Source organism: Salvelinus alpinus, chromosome 8 (assembly GCF_045679555.1).
Source record: "Salvelinus alpinus chromosome 8, SLU_Salpinus.1, whole genome shotgun sequence".
Classification (NCBI taxonomy): Eukaryota; Metazoa; Chordata; class Actinopteri; order Salmoniformes; family Salmonidae; genus Salvelinus; species Salvelinus alpinus.
This window is the reverse complement of record NC_092093.1, coordinates 1,193,120-1,216,581: the sequence shown is the minus strand read 5'-3', so window position 1 is coordinate 1,216,581 and position 23,462 is coordinate 1,193,120. Positions and strand designations below refer to the sequence as shown.

Genomic DNA, 23,462 nt, shown 5'->3' with positions numbered 1-23,462 from the left:
TCAGGAAGAGGAGGTTCACACATTACGGTCAGGAAGAGGAGGTTCACACATTACAGTCAGGAAGAGGAGGTTCACACATTACGGTCAGGAAGAGGAGGTTCACACATTAAGGTCAGGAAGAGGAGGTTCACACATTACGGTCAGGAAGAGGAGGTTCACACATTAAGGTCAGGAAGAGGAGGTTCACACATTACGGTCCAGAAGAGGAGGTTCACACATTAAGGTCAGGAAGAGGGGTACTATTGATTTGAAGAGATTCTGATACTACTTAACACTAAACAGCTCACAGTGCTTTAGCCTCAACTAAATCTCTCTTCTGAGACAAGGGGACTGACCTGTAATGTATTCACCCCAGCGTACTGTGGACAGTGGGTACTATCAAAACAAACCAGGGCAACCTCATGGTAAACATCAAGGTGTCTTTGGTAAGAGGAGATGAGAGTTGTAGTAGGTTCATCAGGTCAGTGTATCTGGTCCGTGCATCAGGTCAGTTCAGTCCAGAGCCCTAACATCAGGTTGGTGAAGGTCAGTTCAGTCCAGTGCCCTAACATCAGGTTGGTGCAGGTCAGTCTATCAGATCTGCTGAACCACTGCTCTGAGAATCCATGACTAGCCTGGAGTTTATTCACCCCAAAGGACTGTGGGTAGTGGACACACACCATATCAAACCAGGGTAACTTCATCTTAAATATACATTTGATTGTAAATGTTTTGGATTTGAACAAGCTGTCATCTCTCCAATGAACCTCAGGTCATTCTACTTGAGTTAAATCCTGTGCTTTGTACCCCGTTTGTCTGTTGTCAGCCCATCCTCAGGTCAGTCCGTTAGGTCAGCCCCTCCTCAGGTCAGTCTGTTGTCAGCCCTTCCTCAGGTCAGTCCGTCGTCAGCCCTTCCTCAGGTCAGTCTGTTAGGTCAGCCCCTCCTCAGGTCAGTCCGTTGTCAGCCCCTCCTCAGGTCAGTCCGTTAGGTCAGCCCCTCCTCAGGTCAGTCCGTTGTCAGCCCCTCCTGAGGTCAGTCCGTTAGGTCAGCCCCTCCTCAGGTCAGTCCGTTAGGTCAGCCCCTCCTTAGGTCAGTCCGTTGTCAGCCCCTCCTTAGGTCAGTCCGTTGTCAGCCCCTCCTTAGGTCAGTCTATCGTGAGGTCAGTACGTCGTCAGGTCAGCCTGTCGTCAGGTCAGTCCGTTGTCAGCCCCTCCTCAGGTCAGTCCGTTAGGTCAGCCCCTCCTTAGGTCAGTCCATTGTCAGCCCCTCCTTAGGTCAGTCTATCGTCAGGTCAGTACGTCGTCAGGTCAGCCTGTCGTCAGGTCAGTCCGTTGTCAGCCCCTCCTCAGGTCAGTCCGTTAGGTCAGCCCCTCCTCAGGTCAGTCCGTTAGGTCAGCCCCTCCTTAGGTCAGTCCGTTGTCAGCCCCTCCTTAGGTCAGTCCGTTGTCAGCCCTTCCTCAGGTCAGTCCGTCAGGTCAGCCCTTCCTCAGGTCAGTCCGTCAGGTCAGCCCTTCCTCAGGTCAGTCCGTCGTCAGGTCAGTGCGTCAGGTCAGCCCTTCCTCAGGTCAGTCCGTTGTCAGCCCCTCCTCAGGTCAGTCCGTTGTCAGCCCCTCCTTAGGTCAGTCTATCGTCAGGTCAGTACGTCGTCAGGTCAGCCTGTCGTCAGGTCAGTCCGTTGTCAGCCCCTCCTCAGGTCAGTCCGTTAGGTCAGCCCCTCCTCAGGTCAGTCCGTTAGGTCAGCCCCTCCTCAGGTCAGTCTGTTGTCAGCCCCTCCTCAGGTCAGTCTGTTGTCAGCCCCTCCTCAGGTCAGTCCGTTAGGTCAGCCCTTCCTCAGGTCAGTCCGTTAGGTCAGCCCTTCCTCAGGTCAATCCGTCATGTCAGCCCTTCCTCAGGTCAGTCCGTCATGTCAGCCCTTCCTCAGGTCAGCCTGTCGTCAGGTCAGTGCGTCAGGTCAGCCCTTCCTCAGGTCAGTCCGTCAGGTCAGTACGTCGTCAGGTCAGCCTGTCGTCAGGTCAGCCTGTCGTCAGGTCAGTCCGTTAGGTCAGCCCTTCCTCAGGTCAGTCTGTCGTCAGCCCTTCCTCAGGTCAGTCCGTTAGGTCAGCCCTTCCTCAGGTCAGTCCGTTAGGTCAGCCCTTATTCAGGTCAGTCCGTTAGGTCAGCCCCTCCTCAGGTCAGTCCGTTAGGTCAGCCCTTCCTCAGGTCAGCCTTTCCTCAGGTCAGTCTGTTGTCAGCCCTTCCTCAGGTCAGTCTGTTGTCAGCCCTTCCTCAGGTCAGTCCATTAGGTCAGCCCTTTCTTAGGTCAGTCCGTTAGGTCAGCCCCTCTTCAGGTCAGTCTGTTAGGTCAGTCTGTCGTCAGCCCCTCCTCAGGTCAATCCGTCGTCAGCCCCTCCTCAGGTCAATCCGTCATCAGGTCAGTCGGTCGTCAGGTCAGTCCGTTGTCAGCCCCTCCTCAGGTCATTCCGTCGTCAGCCCTTCCTCAGGTCAGTCCGTTAGGTCAGCCCCTCCTCAGGTCAGTCCGTTAGGTCAGCCCTTCCTCAGGTCAGTCCGTCGTCAGCCCTTCCTCAGGTCAGTCCGTTAGGTTAGTCTGTCGTCAGCCCCTCCTCAGTTCATTCCGTCGTCAGTCCCTCAGGTCAGTCCGTTGTCAGTCCTTCCTCAGGTCAGTCTGTCGTCAGCCCTTTCTCAGGTCAGTCTGTCGTCAGCCCCTCAGGTCAGTCCGTTGTCAGCCCTTCCTCAGGTCAGTCTGTCGTCAGCCCCTCCTCAGGTCAGGCTATTATCAGCTCCTCCTCAAGTCAGTCTGTTGTCAGTCCTTCCTCAGGTCAGTCTGTCATCAGTCCTTCCTCAGGTCAGTCTGTCGTCAGTCCTTCCTCAGGTCAGTCTGTTGTCAGTCCTTCCTCAGGTCAGTCTGTCGTCAGTCCTTCCTCAGGTCAGTCTGTCGTCAGTCCTTCCTCAGGTCAGTCTGTTGTCAGTCCTTCCTCAGGTCAGTCTGTCATCAGTCCTTCCTCAGGTCAGTCTGTCATCAGTCTTTCCTCAGGTCAGTCCTTCCTCAGGTCAGTCCTTCCTCAGGTCAGTCTGTCGTCAGTCCTTCCTCAGGTCAGTCTGTCGTCAGTCTTTCCTCAGGTCAGTCCTTCCTCAGGTCAGTCCTTCCTCAGGTCAGTCTGTCGTCAGTCCTTCCTCAGGTCAGTCCTTCCTCAGGTCAGTCTGTCGTCAGTCCTTCCTCAGGTCAGTCCTTCCTCAGGTCAGTCTGTCGTCAGTCCTTCCTTAGTCTATTTAGTTTAGCTGTAATATTGGCGTTGTACAGAGGGTTATAATACACTGAACAACAAAACCACAACATGTAAAGTGGTGTTCCCATGTTTAATGAGCTGAAATAAAAGTTCCCAGAAATGTTCCATACACACAAAAATATTATTTCTCTCAAATGTGTTTACATCCCTGTTAGTGAGCATTTTATCCTTTGTCAAGATAATCCAGCCACCTGACAGGTGTGGCATAAACAGAAGCTGATTAAACAATATGATCATTACATAGGTGCACCTTGTTCTGAGGACAATAAAAGGCCACTCTAAAATATACAGTTTTTTCACACAACACAATGCCACAGTCTCATGTTGAGGGAGCGTGCATTTGGCTTGCTGACTGCAGGACCATCCACCAGAGTTGTTGCCAGAGAATTGAACATTCATTTCTCTACCATAAGCCGCATCCAATGTCATTTTAGAGAATTTGGCAGTGTGTCCAACTGGCCTCACAACTGTAGACCATGTTTATGGCGTCGTTTTTACGAGCAGTTTGTTGATGTCAATGTTGTGAACAGAGTGCCCCATGGTGGCTGTGGGATTATGGTATTGGCAGGCATAAACTACGGACAATGAACACAATAGCATTTTATTGATCGCAATTTGAATGCACAGAAAAACCTTGATCAAATCAAATTGTATTGGTCACATACACATGGCTAGCAGATTTTACTGTGAGTGTAGCAAAATGCTTCTGAGGCCCATTGTGAGGTACATTTTTATTAAAGGTATCTGTGACCAACATACAGTGCATTCAGAAAGTACTCAGACCCCTTGACTTTTCCACATTTTGTTACATTACAGCCTTATTTAAAAATGTATTAAATGTTTTCCCCCCATATATATATCTACACACAATATCCCATAATGATAAAGCAAAAACAGTTGTAGAAATTTTTGCAAATTCAATACAAAAACAAATAACTGAAATATCACATTAACAGAAATATTCTTACCCTTTACTCAGTACTTTGTTGAAACACCTTTGGCAGCGATTACAGCCTCGAGTCTTCTTGGGTATGACGCTACAAGCTTGGCACACCTGTATTTGGGGAGTTTCTCCCATTCTTCTCTGCAGATCCTCTCAAGCCCTGTCAGGTTGGATGAAGAGAGTCACTGCACATCTATTTTCAGGTCCCGCCAGAGATGTTCAATCGGGTTCAAGTCCGGGCTCTGGCTGGGCCACTCAAGGACATTCAGAGACTTGTCCTTAAGCCACTCCTGTGTTGTCTTGGCTGTGTGTTTAGGATCATTGTCCTGTTGGGAGGTGAACCTTCTCCCCAGTCTGAGGTCCTGAGCGCTCTGGAACAGGTTTTCATCAAGGATCTCTGAACTTTGCTCCGTTCATTTTTCCCTCGATCCTGACTAGTCTCCCAGTCCCTGCCGCTGAAAAACATCCCCGCGGCATTATGCTGCCACCATCCTGCTTCACAGTAGGGATGGTGCCAGGTTTCCTCCAGATGTGGCACGTGACACACAAAGAGTTCAATCTTGGTTTCATCAGACCAGAAAATATTTTTTCTCATGGTCTGAGTCCTTTAGGTGCCATAAAGGCTTGATTGGTGGAGTGCTGCAGAGATGGTTGTCCTTCTGGAAGGTTCTCCCATCTGTCAGAGTAACCATCGTGTTCTTGGTCACCTCCCTGACCAAGGCCCTTCTCCCCCGATTGCTCAGTTTGGCCGGGCGGCCAGCTCTAGGAAGTGTCTTGGTGGTTCTAAACTTCTTTCATTTAAGAATGATGGGGGACATTCAATGCTGCAGATTTTTTTTGGTACCCTTCCCCAGATCTGTGCCTCGCCACAATCCTGTCTCTGAGCTCTACGGACAAATCCTAGGCTTGGTTTTTTGTCTGACATTCACTCTCAACTGTGGGACATTATATAGACAGGTGTGTGCCTTTCCAAATCACGTTCAATCAATTGAATTTACCACAGGTGGACTCAAATCAAGAAAAAACATCTCAAGGATGATCAATTTCGAGTCTCATAGCAAAAGGAATATGCAAATAAGGTATTTCTGTTTTTAATTTGAATACCTTTCCAAAAATTTCTTAAAACCTGTTTTTGCTTTTCAATCTCATCGATGAGGGAAAAAAAAAAAATTGTATCAATTTTAGAACAAGGCTGTAATGTAACAAAATGTAGAAAAAGTCAAGGGGTCTGAATACTTTCCCAGTACACTGTATCCCAGTCATGTATATGTATACTGTATCTGTATCCCAGTCATGTTAAATCCATAGATTATGGTCTAACGGGTTCATTTCAATTGACTGATTTCCTCATATGAACTTTAACTCAGTAAAATCTTTGAAATTGTGGCATGTGAATAATTTATGTGGATTATAAATTTGTAGCGGTGGATACATTTTTAGTAAAGGAAAAATAAAGTCTGAAATTTAAAAGTGGAAAATACAAACTATGGATGCCTTTTAAACCTCAAATACACTAAACGTTTAAAAATTGACGCAGTGAGCAAATGAAGTGTTTGCATAGTAACGGTCAGTGTATTAGGTCAGTCCTTTGCTGTCACTGTCCCTCTATAGCGTGTCCTATTGTCCTCAGTGTTCTAGATGTTGACTATTATGATCTGCAGTGTATTGTGTTACCACAGGACCCATAGAACTCAGCTCAGCAACAACAATACACTTGTAGAAGCTTCAACACACACGCACGCACGCACACATAGACAGAAGCTTCAACACACACACATGCACGCACACACACATAGACAGAAGCTTCACTGCAGCATCAATGGGGGGCATTGGCATACAGTCTAGTCAGCATGGTACAGAGAGACAGTGGCTCATCAGATACAGAGTGGTCCATCATACTACACTAGCTATCTAACCTGACCCCCACACCCTGCCCCATACTACACTAGCTAGCCTGACCCCCACACCCTGCCCCATACTACACTAGCTATCTAACCTGACCCCCACACCCTGCCCCATACTACCCTAGCTAGCTAGCCTGTCCTCCCCGACCCATACTACACTAGCTATCTAGGCTGACCTCCCCGCCCCGCCCCATACTACACTAGCCTGACCCCCATGCCCCGCCCCATACTACACTAGCTAGCTAGCCTGACCCCCACACCCTGACCCATACTACACTAGCTAGCCTGACCCCCATGCCCCACCCCATACTACACTAGCTAGCCTGACCCCCATGCCCCGCCCCATACTACACTAGCTAGCTAGCCTGACCCCCACACCCTGCCCCATACTACACTAGCTAGCCTGACCCCCACACCCTGCCCCATACTACACTAGCTAGCCTGACCCCCATGCCCCGCCCCATACTACACTAGCTAGCTAGCCTGACCCCCACACCCTGACCCATACTACACTAGCTAGCCTGACCCCCACACCCTGCCCCATACTACACTAGCTAGCTAGCCTGACCCCCACACCCTGACCCATACTACACTAGCTAGCCTGACCCCCACACCCTGACCCATACTACACTAGCTAGCTAGTCTGACCTCCCCGCCCCATACTACACTAGCTATCTAGGCTGACCTCCCCGCCCCATACTACACTAGCTATCTAGGCTGACCTCCCCGCCCCATACTACACTAGCTATCTAGGCTGACCTCCCCGCCCCATACTACACTAGCTAGCTAGCCTGACCCCCACACCCTGCCCCATACTACACTAGCTAGACTGACCCCCATGTCCCGCCCCATACTACACTAGCTAGACTGACCCCCATGTCCCGCCCCATACTACACTAGCTAGCCTGACCCCCATGCCCCGCCCCATACTACACTAGCTAGCTAGCCTGACCCCCACCCCGCCCCACATCCTACCCAGCATGACTGATAAAGAGGAGTATAAATAACCACAGTATCCTACCCAGCATGACTGATAAAGAGGAGTATAAATAACCTGAGTATCCTACCCAACATGACTGATAAAGAAGAGTATAAAGAACCAGAGTGTCCTACCCAGCATGACTGATAAAGAGGAGTATAAATAACCAGAGTATCCTACCCAGCATGACTGATAAAGAGGAGTATAAATAACCAGAGTATCCTACCCAGCATGACTGATAACGAGGAGGAGTATAAATAACCAGAGTATCATACCCAGCATGACTGAAAATGGACCAATGGATTGGCAGGAAAGCGGCCTCCATTCGCTATTCTGGTGCTTACATGTGTTTTATCCCCTGCCCCTCATCCTGCACATACCCAGCCCTGTGACCCCTAGCTCCATACCCAGCCCTGTGACCCCTAGCCCAGTACCCAGCCCCGTGGACCCCTAGCTCCATACCCAGCCCTGTGACCCCTAGCCCAGTACCCAGCCCTGTGACCCCTAACTCCATACCCAGCCCAGTGACCCCTAACTCCATACCCAGCCCTGTGACCCCTAGCTCCATACCCAGCCCAGTGACCCCTAGCTCCATACCCAGCCCTGTGACCCCTAGCTCCATACCCAGCCCTGTGACCCCTAACTCCATACCCAGCCCTGTGTACCCCTAACTCTATACCCAGCCCAGTGACCCCTAGCTCCATACCCAGCCCTGTGACCCCTAACTCCATACCCAGCCCTGTGAACCCTAGCTCCATACCCAGCCCAGCGACGCCTAGCTCCATACCCGGCCCTGTGACCCCTAGCTCCATACCCAGCCCTGTGACCCCTAACTCCATACCCAGCCCTGTGACCCCTAACTCCATACCCAGCCCTGTGACTCCTAACTCCATACCCAGCCCAGCGACGCCTAGCTCCATACCCAGCCCAGTGACCCCTAACTCCATACCCAGCCCAGCGACGCCTAGCTCCATACCCAGCCCTGTGACCCCTAACTCCATACCCAGCCCTGTGAACCCTAGCTCCATACCCGGCCCAGTGACCCCTAACTCCGTACCCAGCCCAGTGACCCCTAACTCCATACCCAGCCCTGTGACCCCTAGCTCCATACCCAGCCCTGTGACCCCTAGCTCCATACCCAGCCCTGTGACCCCTAACTCCATACCCAGCCCTGTGAACCCTAGCTCCATACCCGGCCCAGTGACCCCTAACTCCGTACCCAGCCCAGTGGCCCCTAACACCATAACCTGCCCAGTGGCCCCTAACTCCACACCCAGCCCAGTGGCCCCTAACTCCACACCCAGCCCTGTGGCTATGTAAAGTATCTCTGTGGTCAATGAAGCAGGATATTGAATCAGTATTCATAATTCAGTCAGTCCATGGTGTCAGGTGACTGGGTTAGTTTCCACTGCTGTGGAAAATACACACACACACACACACACACACACACACACACACACACACACACACACACACACACACACACACACACACACACACACACACACACACACACACACACACACACACACACACACACACACACACACACACACACACACACACACACACACACACACAGAGAGAGAGAGAGATACTTGATCTCTCCCCTTCCTTCTCTCTCTCTTTCCCTCTCTCCCCTTCACCCTCCCCCCTCTCTCTCTGGCTCTCCCTCCCTCTCTCTCTCTCAATTCAATTCCATTTCAATTTAAGGGCTTTATTGGCATGGAAAACATATGTTTACATTGCCAAAGCAAGTGAAATAGATAATAAATAAAAGTGAAATAAACAAGAAAATGAAGAGCAAACATTACACTCACAGAAGTTTATTTTATTAACCTTTATTTAACTTGGCAAGTCAGTTAAGAACAAAGTCAGACAAATCCTTATTTAGAATGACGGCCTACCCCGGGCCAAGCCCTAACCCGGCCTACCCCGGGCCAAGCCCTAACCCGGCCTACCCCGGGCCAAGCCCTAACCCGGCCTACCCCGGGCCAAGCCCTAACCCGGCCTACCCCGGGCCAAGCCCTAACCCGGCCAACGTTGGGCCAATTATGCGTTTCTATATGGGTCTCCCAATCACGGCCGGTTGTGATTCAGCCTGGAATCGAACCAGGGTCTGTAATGACGCTTATAGCACTGAGGTGCAGTGCCTTAGGCCGCTGTGCCACTCGGGAGAATAAAGATATTTCAAATGTCCTATTATGTCTATGTACAGTGTTGTAATGATGTGCAAATAGTTAAAGTACAAAAGGGAAAATAAATAAACATAAATATGGGTTGTATTTACAATGGTGTTTGTTCTTCACTGGTTGACCTTTTCTTGTGGCAACAGGTCACAAATCTTGCTGCTGTGATGGCACACTGTGTTTTTTTTACCCAGTATATATGGGACTTAATCAAAATTGTAATTGTTTTCAAATTCTTTGTGGGTCTGTGTAATCTGAGGGAAATATGGGTCTCTAATATGGTCATACATTTGGCAGGAGGTTAGGAAGTGCAGCTCAGTTTCCACCTCATTGTGTGGGCAGTGTGCACATAGCCTGTCTTCTCTTGAGAGCCAGGTCTGCCTACGGCGGCCTTTCTCAATAGCAAGGCTATGCTCACTGAGTCTGTACATAGTCAAAGCTTTCCTTAAGTTTGGGTCAGTCACAATGGTCAGGTATTCTGCCACTGTGTACTCTCTGTTTAGGGCCAAATAGCATTCTAGTTTGCTCAGTTTTTGGTAAATTCTTTCCAATGTGTCAAGTCATTATCTTTTTGTTTTCTCATGATTTGGTTGGGTCTAATTGTGTTGCTGTCCTGGGGCTCTGTGGGGTCTGTTTGTGTTTGTGAACAGAGCCCCAGGACCAGCTTGCTTAGGGGACTCTTCTCCAGGTTCATCTCTCTGTAGGTGATGGCTTTGTTATGGAAGGTTTGGGAATCACCTCCTTTCAGGTGGTTGTAGAATTTAACGTCTCTTTTCTGGATTTGGATAATTAACGGGTATCGGCCTAATTCTGCTCTGCATATGCAGAGGCTCAATTTGGTGTTTGTCCCATTTTGTGAATTCTTGCTTGGTGAGCGGACCCCATACCTCACAACCATAAAGGACAATGGGTTCTATAACTGATTCAAGTATTTTTTAGCCAGATCCTAATTGGTTTGTCAAATGTTCCTTTTGATGGCATAGATGGTCCTTCTTGCCTTGTCTCTCAGATCGTTCACAGCTTTGTGGAAGTTACCTGTGGCGCTGATGTTGTTTGTCAATTAGGGTGTGCAGGGTGAATACGTGGTCTGTCGTATGGTAATTTGGTAAAAAGCCTATTTGACATTTGCTCAGTACATTGTTTTCACTGAGGAAATGTAGGAGTCTGCTGCTAATGATAATGCAGAGGATTTTCCCAAGGTTGCTGTTGATGCTAATGCTAATGATAATGCTGTATCTCTCTCTGTCTCTGTCTCTCTCTGTCTCTGTCTCTGTCTCTCTCTCTCTCTCTCTCTCTCTCTCTCTCTCTCTCTCTCTCTCTCTCTCTCTCTCTCTCTCTCTCTCTCTCTCTCTCTCTCTCTCTCTCTCTCTCTCTCTCTCTCTCTTTCTCTTTCTCTTTCTCTTTCTCTTTCTCTTTCTCCTTCTCTCTCTCTCTAGGCGGGTAGTGATGGAGAGAGTATCGGGAACTGTCCGTTCTCCCAGCGTCTCTTCATGATCCTGTGGCTGAAGGGAGTGGTCTTCAATGTCACCACAGTCGACCTCAAGAGGTATGCCAGGGGTTAGGGGTCAGGGGTTAGGGGTTAGGGGCCAAGATCAAAGAGGTATGTGATTCTAATCGCTACCTCTAACCCTAGTGGTTAGAATCACATGAGTGGTTAGAATCACATTAGTGGTTAGAAGGACTTCCGATAGTGACCACAGAGGACACGCCACAGAGGACACGCCACAGAGGACACGCCACAGAGGAAAGGGACAGTGTCACCTTGGTAACACTTCCAGGTGTCTGATCCACTGAGGAAAGAGACAGTCACCTTGGTAACACTCCCAGGTGTCTGATCCACTGAGGAAAGAGACAGTCACCTTGGTAACACTCCCAGGTATCTGATCCACTGAGGAAAGAGACAGTGTCACCTTGGTAACACTCCCAGGTGTCTGATCCACTGAGGAAAGAGACAGTCACCTTGGTAACACTCCCAGGTGTCTGATCCACTGAGGAAAGAGACAGTCACCTTGGTAACACTCCCAGGTGTCTGATCCACTGAGGAAAGAGACAGTGTCACCTTGGTAACACTCCCAGGTGTCTGATCCACTGAGGAAAGAGACAGTCACCTTGGTAACACTCCCAGGTGTCTGATCCACTGAGGAAAGAGACAGTCACCTTGGTAACACTCCCAGGTGTCTGATCCACTGAGGAAAGAGACAGTCACCTTGGTAACACTCCCAGGTGTCTGATCCTCTGAGGAAAGGGACAGACATGACAACCAGGTGACTCAGTAGTAGAGGTCATGCTACAGATTTATGTCACAAGTTGTGATTTTCAATCAAACTTCCATTTAGACTCTTGATGATGTTAGAAGTTTACAAACACACACCTGTCTCTCTGCTTTAATGGGAAGTAGCCCTGTCTCTCTCTGCTTTAATAGGAAGTAACCCTGGTCTCTCTGTTGTCCAATAGGCAGTAACCCTGTCCCTCTCTGCTCCAATTAGAAGTAACTCTATCTCTCTGTTGTCCAATAGGAAGCCAGCGGACCTCCATAACCTAGCCCCAGGGACCCATCCTCCCTTCCTGACATTTAATGGAGAGGTGAAGACAGACATCAACAAGATCGAAGAGTTCCTGGAGGATGTACTGGCTCCACCCAAGTAAGGATACGGTATCACGCTGTATTAATACAACACCACAACATCACACGTCTTCCTAGGAGTACGTCCTCTCTCCAGCCAACTACGCCATCTTGTACACAGGCAGCTCTCCAACCATAATGTGTATCACACAGAAATCCTCTGCACCGTTCGGCTTCATATGCATCACCCAAAGTAGTGTCAGTACAAGTCCTGATCCAGCCCACTCGATTATATCCACTGAATACAGCTCAATAGATGATACTGTGACCCCAGATGTTTCCCACTGTCTCTGTGTCTGACTGTTGTATCTTAGTATCTCAGTATTCCTGTATCTGACTGTGTCTCTGTGTCTTCCTCTTGCAGGTACCCTAAGTTGGCAGCCAAGCAGAGAGAGTCCAACACAGCTGGAAACAACATCTTTGCCAAGTTCTCAGCGTACATCAAGAATACCAAACCTGAAGCTAATGGAGGTAGGACACATAGCCTGACCCCTGACCCCTACCCTTAACCCTAACCCCTAGAACACCAAGCTAATGGAGGTAGGACACATAGCCTGACCCCTGACCCCTACCCTTAACCCTAACCCCTAGAACACCAAGCTAATGGAGGTAGGACACATAGCCTGACCCCTGACCCCTACCCTTAACCCTAACCCCTAGAACACCAAGCTAATGGAGGTAGGACACATAGCCTGACCCCTGACCTCTACCCTTAACCCTAACCCCTAGAACACCAAGCTAATGGAGGTAGGACACATAGCCTGACCCCTGACCCCTACCCCTAACCCTAACCCCTAGAACACCAAGCTAATGGAGGTAGGACACATAGCCTGACCCCTGACCCCTACCCTTAACTCTAACCCCTAGAACACCAAACTAATGGAGGTAGGACACATAGCCTGACCCCTGACCCCTACCCCTAACCCTAACCCCTAGAACACCAAGCTAATGGAGGTAGGACACATAGCCTGACCCCTGACCCCTACCCTTAACTCTAACCCCTAGAACACCAAGCTAATGGAGGTAGGACACATAGCCTGACCCCTGACCCCTACCCCTAACCCTAACCCCTAGAACACCAAGCTAATGGAGGTAGGACACATAGCCTGACCCCTGACCCCTACCCTTAACCCTAACCCCTAGAACACCAAGCTAATGGAGGTAGGACACATAGCCTGACCCCTGACCCCTACCCCTAACCCTAACCCCTAGAACACCAAACTAATGGAGGTAGGACACATAGCCTGACCCCTGACCCCTACCCTTAACCCTAACCCCTAGAACACCAAGCTAATGGAGGTAGGACACATAGCCTGACCCCTGACCCCTACCCCTAACCCTAACCCCTAGAACACCAAGCTAATGGAGGTAGGACACATAGCCTGACCCCTGACCCCTACCCTTAACCCTAACCCCTAGAACACCAAACTAATGGAGGTAGGACACATAGCCTGACCCCTGACCCCTACCCTTAACTCTAACCCCTAGAACACCAAACTAATGGAGGTAGGACACATAGCCTGACCCCTGACCCCTACCCTTAACCCTAACCCCTAGAACACCAAGCTAATGGAGGTAGGACACATAGCCTGACCCCTGACCCCTACCCTTAACCCTAACCCCTAGAACACCAAGCTAATGGAGGTAGGACACATAGCCTGACCCCTGACCCCTACCCTTAACCCTAACCCCTAGAACACCAAGCTAATGGAGGTAGGACACATAGCCTGACCCCTGACCTCTACCCTTAACCCTAACCCCTAGAACACCAAGCTAATGGAGGTAGGACACATAGCCTGACCCCTGACCCCTACCCCTAACCCTAACCCCTAGAACACCAAGCTAATGGAGGTAGGACACATAGCCTGACCCCTGACCCCTACCCTTAACTCTAACCCCTAGAACACCAAGCTAATGGAGGTAGGACACATAGCCTGACCCCTGACCCCTACCCTTAACTCTAACCCCTAGAACACCAAGCTAATGGAGGTAGGACACATAGCCTGACCCCTGACCCCTACCCCTAACCCTAACCCCTAGAACACCAAGCTAATGGAGGTAGGACACATAGCCTGACCCCTGACCCCTACCCTTAACCCTAACCCCTAGAACACCAAACTAATGGAGTTAGGACACATAGCCTGACCCCTGACCCCTACCCTTAACCCTAACCCCTAGAACACCAAGCTAATGGAGGTAGGACACATAGCCTGACCCCTGACCCCTACCCCTAACCCTAACCCCTAGAACACCAAGCTAATGGAGGTAGGACACATAGCCTGACCCCTGACCCCTACCCTTAACCCTAACCCCTATAACACCAAACTAATGGAGGTAGGACACATAGCCTGACCCCTGACCCCTACCCTTAACTCTAACCCCTAGAACACCAAACTAATGGAGGTAGGACACATAGCCTGACCCCTGACCCCTACCCTTAACCCTAACCCCTAGAACACCAAGCTAATGGAGGTAGGACACATAGCCTGACCCCTGACCCCTACCCCTAACCCTAACCCCTAGAACACCAAGCTAATGGAGGTAGGACACATAGCCTGACCCCTGACCCCTACCCTTAACCCTAACCCCTAGAACACCAAGCTAATGGAGGTAGGACACATAGCCTGACCCCTGTCCTCTACCCTTAACCCTAACCCCTAGAACACCAAGCTAATGGAGGTAGGACACATAGCCTGACCCCTGACCCCTACCCCTAACCCTAACCCCTAGAACACCAAGCTAATGGAGGTAGGACACATAGCCTGACCCCTGACCCCTACCCTTAACTCTAACCCCTAGAATACCAAGCTAATGGAGGTAGGACACATAGCCTGACCCCTGACCCCTACCCCTAACCCTAACCCCTAGAACACCAAGCTAATGGAGGTAGGACACATAGCCTGACCCCTGACCCCTACCCTTAACTCTAACCCCTAGAACACCAAGCTAATGGAGGTAGGACACATAGCCTGACCCCTGACCCCTACCCTTAACTCTAACCCCTAGAACACCAAGCTAATGGAGGTAGGACACATAGCCTGACCCCTGACCCCTACCCTTAACTCTAACCCCTAGAACACCAAGCTAATGGAGGTAGGACACATAGCCTGACCCCTGACCCCTACCCTTAACTCTAACCCCTAGAACACCAAGCTAATGGAGGTAGGACACATAGCCTGACCCCTGACCTCTACCCTTAACCCTAACCCCTAGAACACCAAGCTAATGGAGGTAGGACACATAGCCTGACCCCTGACCCCTACCCTTAACTCTAACCCTTAGAACACCAAGCTAATGGAGGTAGGACACATAGCCTGACCCCTGACCCCTACCCTTAACTCTAACCCCTAGAACACCAAGCTAATGGAGGTAGGACACATAGCCTGACCCCTGACCTTAACCCTAACCCTAACCCCTAGAACACCAAGCTAATGGAGGTAGGACACATAGCCTGACCCCTGACCCCTACCCTTAACTCTAACCCCTAGAACACCAAGCTAATGGAGGTAGGACACATAGCCTGACCCCTGACCTCTACCCTTAACCCTAACCCCTAGAACATGTCTTGGGGTATGCATGGGTGTCTGAGCTGTGTGCCAGTAGTTTAGACAGACATATTAAACATGTCAATACCTCTCACAAATACAAGTAGTGATGAAGTCAATCTCTCCTCCACTTTCAGCCAGGAGAGATTGGCATGCATATTATTAATATTAGCTCTCTGTGTACATCCAAGGGCCAGCCGTGCTGCCCTGTTCTGAGCCAATTGCATTTTTCCTAAGCCTTTTTTTTTGGCACCTGACCACACGACTGGGCAGTAGTACAGGTGCGACAAAACTAGGGCCTGTAGGACCTGCCTTGTTGATAGTGTTGTTAAGAAGGTAGAGCATCGCTTTATTATAGACAGACTTCTCCCCATCTTAGCTGCTACTGCATCAATATGTTTTGACCATGACAGTTTACAATCTAGGGTTAATCCAAGCAGTTTAGTCATCTCATCTTGCTCAATTTCCACATAATTTATTACAAGATTTATTTGAGTGTTTTGTTCCAAATACAATGCTTTTACATTTAGAAATATTTAGGGCTAACTTATTCCTTGCCACCCATTCTGAAACTAACTGCAGCTCTTTGTTAAGTGTTGCAGTCATTTCAGTCTCTGTAGTAGCTGACGTGTGTAGTGTTGAGTCATCTGTATACATAGACACTCTGGCTTTACTCAGTCAGCGTGTCATTAGTAAAAATTGAAAAAGTAATGGGCCTAGACAGCTACCCTGGGGAACTCCTGATTCTACCTGGATTATGTTGGAGAGGCTTCCATTAAAGAACACCCTCTGTGTTCTGTTAGACAGGTAACTCTTTATCCACATTATAGCAGGGGGTGTAAAGCCATAACATATACATTTTGCCAGCAGCAGACTATGATCGATAATGTCAAAAGCTGCACTGAAGTCTAACAAGACAGCCCCCACAATAATTTAATCATCAATTTCTCTCAGCCAATCATCAGTCATTTGTGTAATTTCTGTGCTTGTTGAGTGTCCTTCCCTATAAGCATGCTGAAGTTCTGTAGGTCTTTGTAGTTCTGTCCTTGAGCTTTTCTTGTCTATTAATATTCTGTATTATGTCATGTTTCATGTTTTGTGTGGATCCCAGGAAGAGTAGCTGCTGCTTTTACAACAGCTAATGGGGATCCTGATAAAATACCAAATACTTTTAGCGGTGTCCTGCTTCAGAGAGCAAAGCACACCACAAGTTGAGCCCTGAGCCACGTGACTCAAAGAGCCCACTTCCTCTGGGAGACAGAAACACCAAAAAATCCAAACAATTCCACTTCTCGAAATTCCGCCATCTACTGGACTGGAATGTGTAGTCAATCACAGCTTCCAGACTAAATTAATAAAGAAACAAACACTAAGAATAACTAAACCCTCCTAGCTAATCCTGTACTACTAAGAACATTAAAAAGAGCCTTACTGACTTCTAACAAACCCTCACCCCCAAATCTCTTCCAACCCCCCCATCCCCGTCCAACCTCAATAACCCTACACATCAATCTCATCCACATACCGGTACTTACAACAATACATCAACACATGCCTCATTGTGTCATCAACCACTCTGTACACAAACCATTCACATGCAACCAGATGTAATGATGAGTTCAATGTCAAAGGCATATCTGAGCAAACACCCACCTCTTCCTTCCTAATCGGACCTTTAAATCTTTCTTTGGAGGGCATATAAATGTCGGCCCTTGGGCTTGCTGTCCCACCTCTTCTGCCACACTCCCGGTGATACTGTCTGAACTATCTTGACTGTGTAGAAAATCAAATCAAGTCAGGGTTCCACAAATGTATGCATATTTAAATCAATATATAGTTCATAAACTAGTCCTGTAAATGTAAGACCTTTTTACAGTTAGTTTAGTGTCTGTAGCTTAGCTGTTAAGGAGACATTTTGAAAAACCAACCACTTTAGGCTGCCATTGACATCCATGTTGTTTTATGCCATTTCACATAGTTCTAATGCAGTATTAACCTGTATTGATATACTACTGCTAGAGTCCTGTAGCTGTATTGATCTACTACTGCTAGAGTCCTGTACCTGTATTGATCTACTACTGCTAGAGTCCTGTACCTGTATTGATCTACTACTGCTAGAGTCCTGTACCTGTATTGATCTACTACTGCTAGAGTCCTGTAGCTGTATTGATCTACTACTGCTAGAGTCCTGTAGCTGTATTGATCTACTACTGCTAGAGTCCTGTAGCTGTATTGATATACTACTGCTAGAGTCCTGTACCTGTATTGATCTACTACTGCTAGAGTCCTGTAGCTGTATTGATATACTACTGCTAGAGTCCTGTACCTGTATTGATCTACTACTGCTAGAGTCCTGTAGCTGTATTGATCTACTACTGCTAGAGTCCTGTAGCTGTATTGATCTACTACTGCTAGAGTCCTGTAGCTGTATTGATCTACTACTGCTAGAGTCCTGTACCTGTATTGATCTACTACTGCTAGAGTCCTGTAGCTGTATTGATCTACTACTACTAGAGTCCTGTACCTGTATTGATATACTACTGCTAGAGTCCTGTAGCTGTATTGATCTACTACTGCTAGAGTCCTGTAGCTGTATTGATCTACTACTGCTAGAGTCCTGTACCTGTATTGATATACTACTGCTAGAGTCCTGTAGCTGTATTGATCTACTACTGATAGAGTCCTGTAGCTGTATTGATCTACTACTACTAGAGTCCTGTAGCTGTATTGATCTACTACTACTAGAGTCCTGTACCTGTATTGATCTACTACTGCTAGAGTCCTGTACCTGTATTGATCTATTACTGCTAGAGTCCTGTACCTGTATTGATCTACTACTGCTAGAGTCCTGTAGCTGTATTGATCTACTACTGCTAGAGTCCTGTAGCTGTATTGATCTACTACTGCTAGAGTCCTGTACCTGTATTGATCTACTACTGCTAGAGTCCTGTACCTGTATTGATCTACTACTGCTAGAGTCCTGTAGCTGTATTGATCTACTACTGCTAGAGTCCTGTAGCTGTATTGATCTACTACTGCTAGAGTCCTGTAGCTGTATTGATCTACTACTGCTAGAGTCCTGTAGCTGTATTGATCTACTACTGCTAGAGTCCTGTACCTGTATTGATCTACTACTGCTAGAGTCCTGTAGCTGTATTGATCTACTACTACTAGAGTCCTGTACCTGTATTGATCTACTACTGCTAGAGTCCTGTAGCTGTATTGATCTACTACTGCTAGAGTCCTGTACCTGTATTGATCTACTACTGCTAGAGTCCTGTAGCTGTATTGATATACTACTGCTAGAGTCCTGTACCTGTATTGATCTACTACTGCTAGAGTCCTGTAGCTGTATTGATCTACTACTACTAGAGTCCTGTACCTGTATTGATCTACTACTGCTAGAGTCCTGTAGCTGTATTGATATACTACTGCTAGAGTCCTGTACCTGTATTGATCTACTACTGCTAGAGTCCTGTAGCTGTATTGATATACTACTGCTAGAGTCCTGTAGCTGTATTGATCTACTACTGCTAGAGTCCTGTAGCTGTATTGATTTACTACTGCTAGAGTCCTGTAGCTGTATTGATCTACTACTGCTAGAGTCCTGTACCTGTATTGATATACTACTGCTAGAGTCCTGTACCTGTATTGATCTACTACTGCTAGAGTCCTGTACCTGTATTGATCTACTACTGCTAGAGTCCTGTACCTGTATTGATCTACTACTGCTAGAGTCCTGTAGCTGTATTGATCTACTACTGCTAGAGTCCTGTAGCTGTATTGATCTACTACTACTAGAGTCCTGTACCTGTATTGATCTACTACTGCTAGAGTCCTGTAGCTGTATTGATCTACTACTGCTAGAGTCCTGTACCTGTATTGATATACTACTAATAGAGTCCTGTATCTGTATTGATCTACTACTGCTAGAGTCCTGTACCTGTATTGATCTACTACTGCTAGAGTCCTGTACCTGTATTGATCTACTACTGCTAGAGTCCTGTAGCTGTATTGATCTACTACTGCTAGAGTCCTGTACCTGTATTGATCTACTACTGCTAGAGTCCTGTACCTGTATTGATCTACTACTGCTAGAGTCCTGTAGCTGTATTGATCTACTACTACTAGAGTCCTGTACCTGTATTGATCTACTACTGCTAGAGTCCTGTAGCTGTATTGATCTACTACTACTAGAGTCCTGTACCTGTATTGATCTACTACTACTAGAGTCCTGTAGCTGTATTGATCTACTACTGCTAGAGTCCTGTACCTGTATTGATCTACTACTACTAGAGTCCTGTACCTGTATTGATCTACTACTGCTAGAGTCCTGTAGCTGTATTGATCTACTACTGCTAGAGTCCTGTACCTGTATTGATCTACTACTGCTAGAGTCCTGTAGCTGTATTGATCTACTACTGCTAGAGTCCTGTAGCTGTATTGATTTACTACTGCTAGAGTCCTGTAGCTGTATTGATCTACTACTGCTAGAGTCCTGTAGCTGTATTGATCTACTACTGCTAGAGTCCTGTAGCTGTATTGATCTACTACTACTAGAGTCCTGTACCTGTATTGATATACTACTGCTAGAGTCCTGTACCTGTATTGATATACTACTGCTAGAGTCCTGTAGCTGTATTGATCTACTACTGCTAGAGTCCTGTAGCTGTATTGATCTACTACTGCTAGAGTCCTGTAGCTGTATTGATATACTACTGCTAGAGTCCTGTACCTGTATTGATCTACTACTGCTAGAGTCCTGTACCTGTATTGATCTACTACTGCTAGAGTCCTGTAGCTGTATTGATCTACTACTGCTAGAGTCCTGTAGCTGTATTGATCTACTACTGCTAGAGTCCTGTACCTGTATTGATCTACTACTGCTAGAGTCCTGTAGCTGTATTGATCTACTACTACTAGAGTCCTGTACCTGTATTGATATACTACTGCTAGAGTCCTGTAGCTGTATTGATCTACTACTGCTAGAGTCCTGTACCTGTATTGATCTACTACTGCTAGAGTCCTGTAGCTGTATTGATATACTACTGCTAGAGTCCTGTACCTGTATTGATCTACTACTGCTAGAGTCCTGTAGCTGTATTGATCTACTACTGCTAGAGTCCTGTAGCTGTATTGATCTACTACTGCTAGAGTCCTGTAGCTGTATTGATCTACTACTGCTAGAGTCCTGTAGCTGTATTGATCTACTACTGCTAGAGTCCTGTACCTGTATTGATCTACTACTGCTAGAGTCCTGTAGCTGTATTGATCTACTACTACTAGAGTCCTGTACCTGTATTGATCTACTACTGCTAGAGTCCTGTAGCTGTATTGATCTACTACTGCTAGAGTCCTGTACCTGTATTGATCTACTACTGCTAGAGTCCTGTAGCTGTATTGATATACTACTGCTAGAGTCCTGTACCTGTATTGATCTACTACTGCTAGAGTCCTGTAGCTGTATTGATCTACTACTACTAGAGTCCTGTACCTGTATTGATCTACTACTGCTAGAGTCCTGTAGCTGTATTGATATACTACTGCTAGAGTCCTGTACCTGTATTGATCTACTACTGCTAGAGTCCTGTAGCTGTATTGATATACTACTGCTAGAGTCCTGTAGCTGTATTGATCTACTACTGCTAGAGTCCTGTAGCTGTATTGATTTACTACTGCTAGAGTCCTGTAGCTGTATTGATCTACTACTGCTAGAGTCCTGTACCTGTATTGATATACTACTGCTAGAGTCCTGTACCTGTATTGATCTACTACTGCTAGAGTCCTGTACCTGTATTGATCTACTACTGCTAGAGTCCTGTACCTGTATTGATCTACTACTGCTAGAGTCCTGTAGCTGTATTGATCTACTACTGCTAGAGTCCTGTAGCTGTATTGATCTACTACTACTAGAGTCCTGTACCTGTATTGATCTACTACTGCTAGAGTCCTGTAGCTGTATTGATCTACTACTGCTAGAGTCCTGTACCTGTATTGATATACTACTAATAGAGTCCTGTAGCTGTATTGATCTACTACTGCTAGAGTCCTGTACCTGTATTGATCTACTACTGCTAGAGTCCTGTACCTGTATTGATCTACTACTGCTAGAGTCCTGTAGCTGTATTGATCTACTACTGCTAGAGTCCTGTACCTGTATTGATCTACTACTGCTAGAGTCCTGTACCTTTATTGATCTACTACTGCTAGAGTCCTGTAGCTGTATTGATCTACTACTACTAGAGTCCTGTACCTGTATTGATCTACTACTGCTAGAGTCCTGTAGCTGTATTGATCTACTACTACTAGAGTCCTGTACCTGTATTGATCTACTACTACTAGAGTCCTGTAGCTGTATTGATCTACTACTGCTAGAGTCCTGTACCTGTATTGATCTACTACTACTAGAGTCCTGTACCTGTATTGATCTACTACTGCTAGAGTCCTGTAGCTGTATTGATCTACTACTGCTAGAGTCCTGTACCTGTATTGATCTACTACTGCTAGAGTCCTGTAGCTGTATTGATCTACTACTGCTAGAGTCCTGTAGCTGTATTGATTTACTACTGCTAGAGTCCTGTAGCTGTATTGATCTACTACTGCTAGAGTCCTGTAGCTGTATTGATCTACTACTGCTAGAGTCCTGTAGCTGTATTGATATACTACTGCTAGAGTCCTGTAGCTGTATTGATCTACTACTGCTAGAGTCCTGTAGCTGTATTGATCTACTACTGCTAGAGTCCTGTAGCTGTATTGATATACTACTGCTAGAGTCCTGTACCTGTATTGATCTACTACTGCTAGAGTCCTGTACCTGTATTGATCTACTACTGCTAGAGTCCTGTAGCTGTATTGATCTACTACTGCTAGAGTCCTGTAGCTGTATTGATCTACTACTGCTAGAGTCCTGTACCTGTATTGATCTACTACTGCTAGAGTCCTGTAGCTGTATTGATCTACTACTACTAGAGTCCTGTACCTGTATTGATATACTACTGCTAGAGTCCTGTAGCTGTATTGATCTACTACTGCTAGAGTCCTGTACCTGTATTGATCTACTACTGCTAGAGTCCTGTAGCTGTATTGATATACTACTGCTAGAGTCCTGTACCTGTATTGATCTACTACTGCTAGAGTCCTGTAGCTGTATTGATCTACTACTACTAGAGTCCTGTACCTGTATTGATCTACTACTGCTAGAGTCCTGTAGCTGTATTGATATACTACTGCTAGAGTCCTGTAGCTGTATTGATCTACTACTGCTAGAGTCCTGTAGCTGTATTGATCTACTACTGCTAGAGTCCTGTAGCTGTATTGATCTACTACTGCTAGAGTCCTGTAGCTGTATTGATTTACTACTGCTAGAGTCCTGTAGCTGTATTGATCTACTACTGCTAGAGTCCTGTACCTGTATTGATATACTACTGCTAGAGTCCTGTACCTGTATTGATCTACTACTGCTAGAGTCCTGTACCTGTATTGATCTACTACTGCTAGAGTCCTGTACCTGTATTGATCTACTACTGCTAGAGTCCTGTAGCTGTATTGATCTACTACTGCTAGAGTCCTGTAGCTGTATTGATCTACTACTACTAGAGTCCTGTACCTGTATTGATCTACTACTGCTAGAGTCCTGTAGCTGTATTGATCTACTACTGCTAGAGTCCTGTACCTGTATTGATATACTACTAATAGAGTCCTGTAGCTGTATTGATCTACTACTGCTAGAGTCCTGTACCTGTATTGATCTACTACTGCTAGAGTCCTGTACCTGTATTGATCTACTACTGCTAGAGTCCTGTAGCTGTATTGATCTACTACTGCTAGAGTCCTGTACCTGTATTGATCTACTACTGCTAGAGTCCTGTACCTTTATTGATCTACTACTGCTAGAGTCCTGTAGCTGTATTGATCTACTACTACTAGAGTCCTGTACCTGTATTGATCTACTACTGCTAGAGTCCTGTAGCTGTATTGATCTACTACTACTAGAGTCCTGTACCTGTATTGATCTA

At 47.1% G+C, this 23,462-nt stretch overlaps 1 protein-coding gene across 2 annotated transcripts in view; it reads left to right on the top strand.

Moving 5' to 3' along the window:
• The window catches only part of LOC139582417 (chloride intracellular channel protein 5-like), an 81,856-nt gene that overhangs the window by 48,652 nt on the left and 9,742 nt on the right, over positions 1-23,462 (top strand). For both annotated transcript variants that reach the window (XM_071412382.1, XM_071412383.1), the window contains exons 2-4: positions 10,716-10,825; positions 11,796-11,921; positions 12,267-12,373. In XM_071412382.1, the coding sequence (XP_071268483.1) occupies positions 10,716-10,825; positions 11,796-11,921; positions 12,267-12,373 (343 nt within the window). The remainder of the gene's footprint in view (positions 1-10,715; positions 10,826-11,795; positions 11,922-12,266; positions 12,374-23,462) is intronic.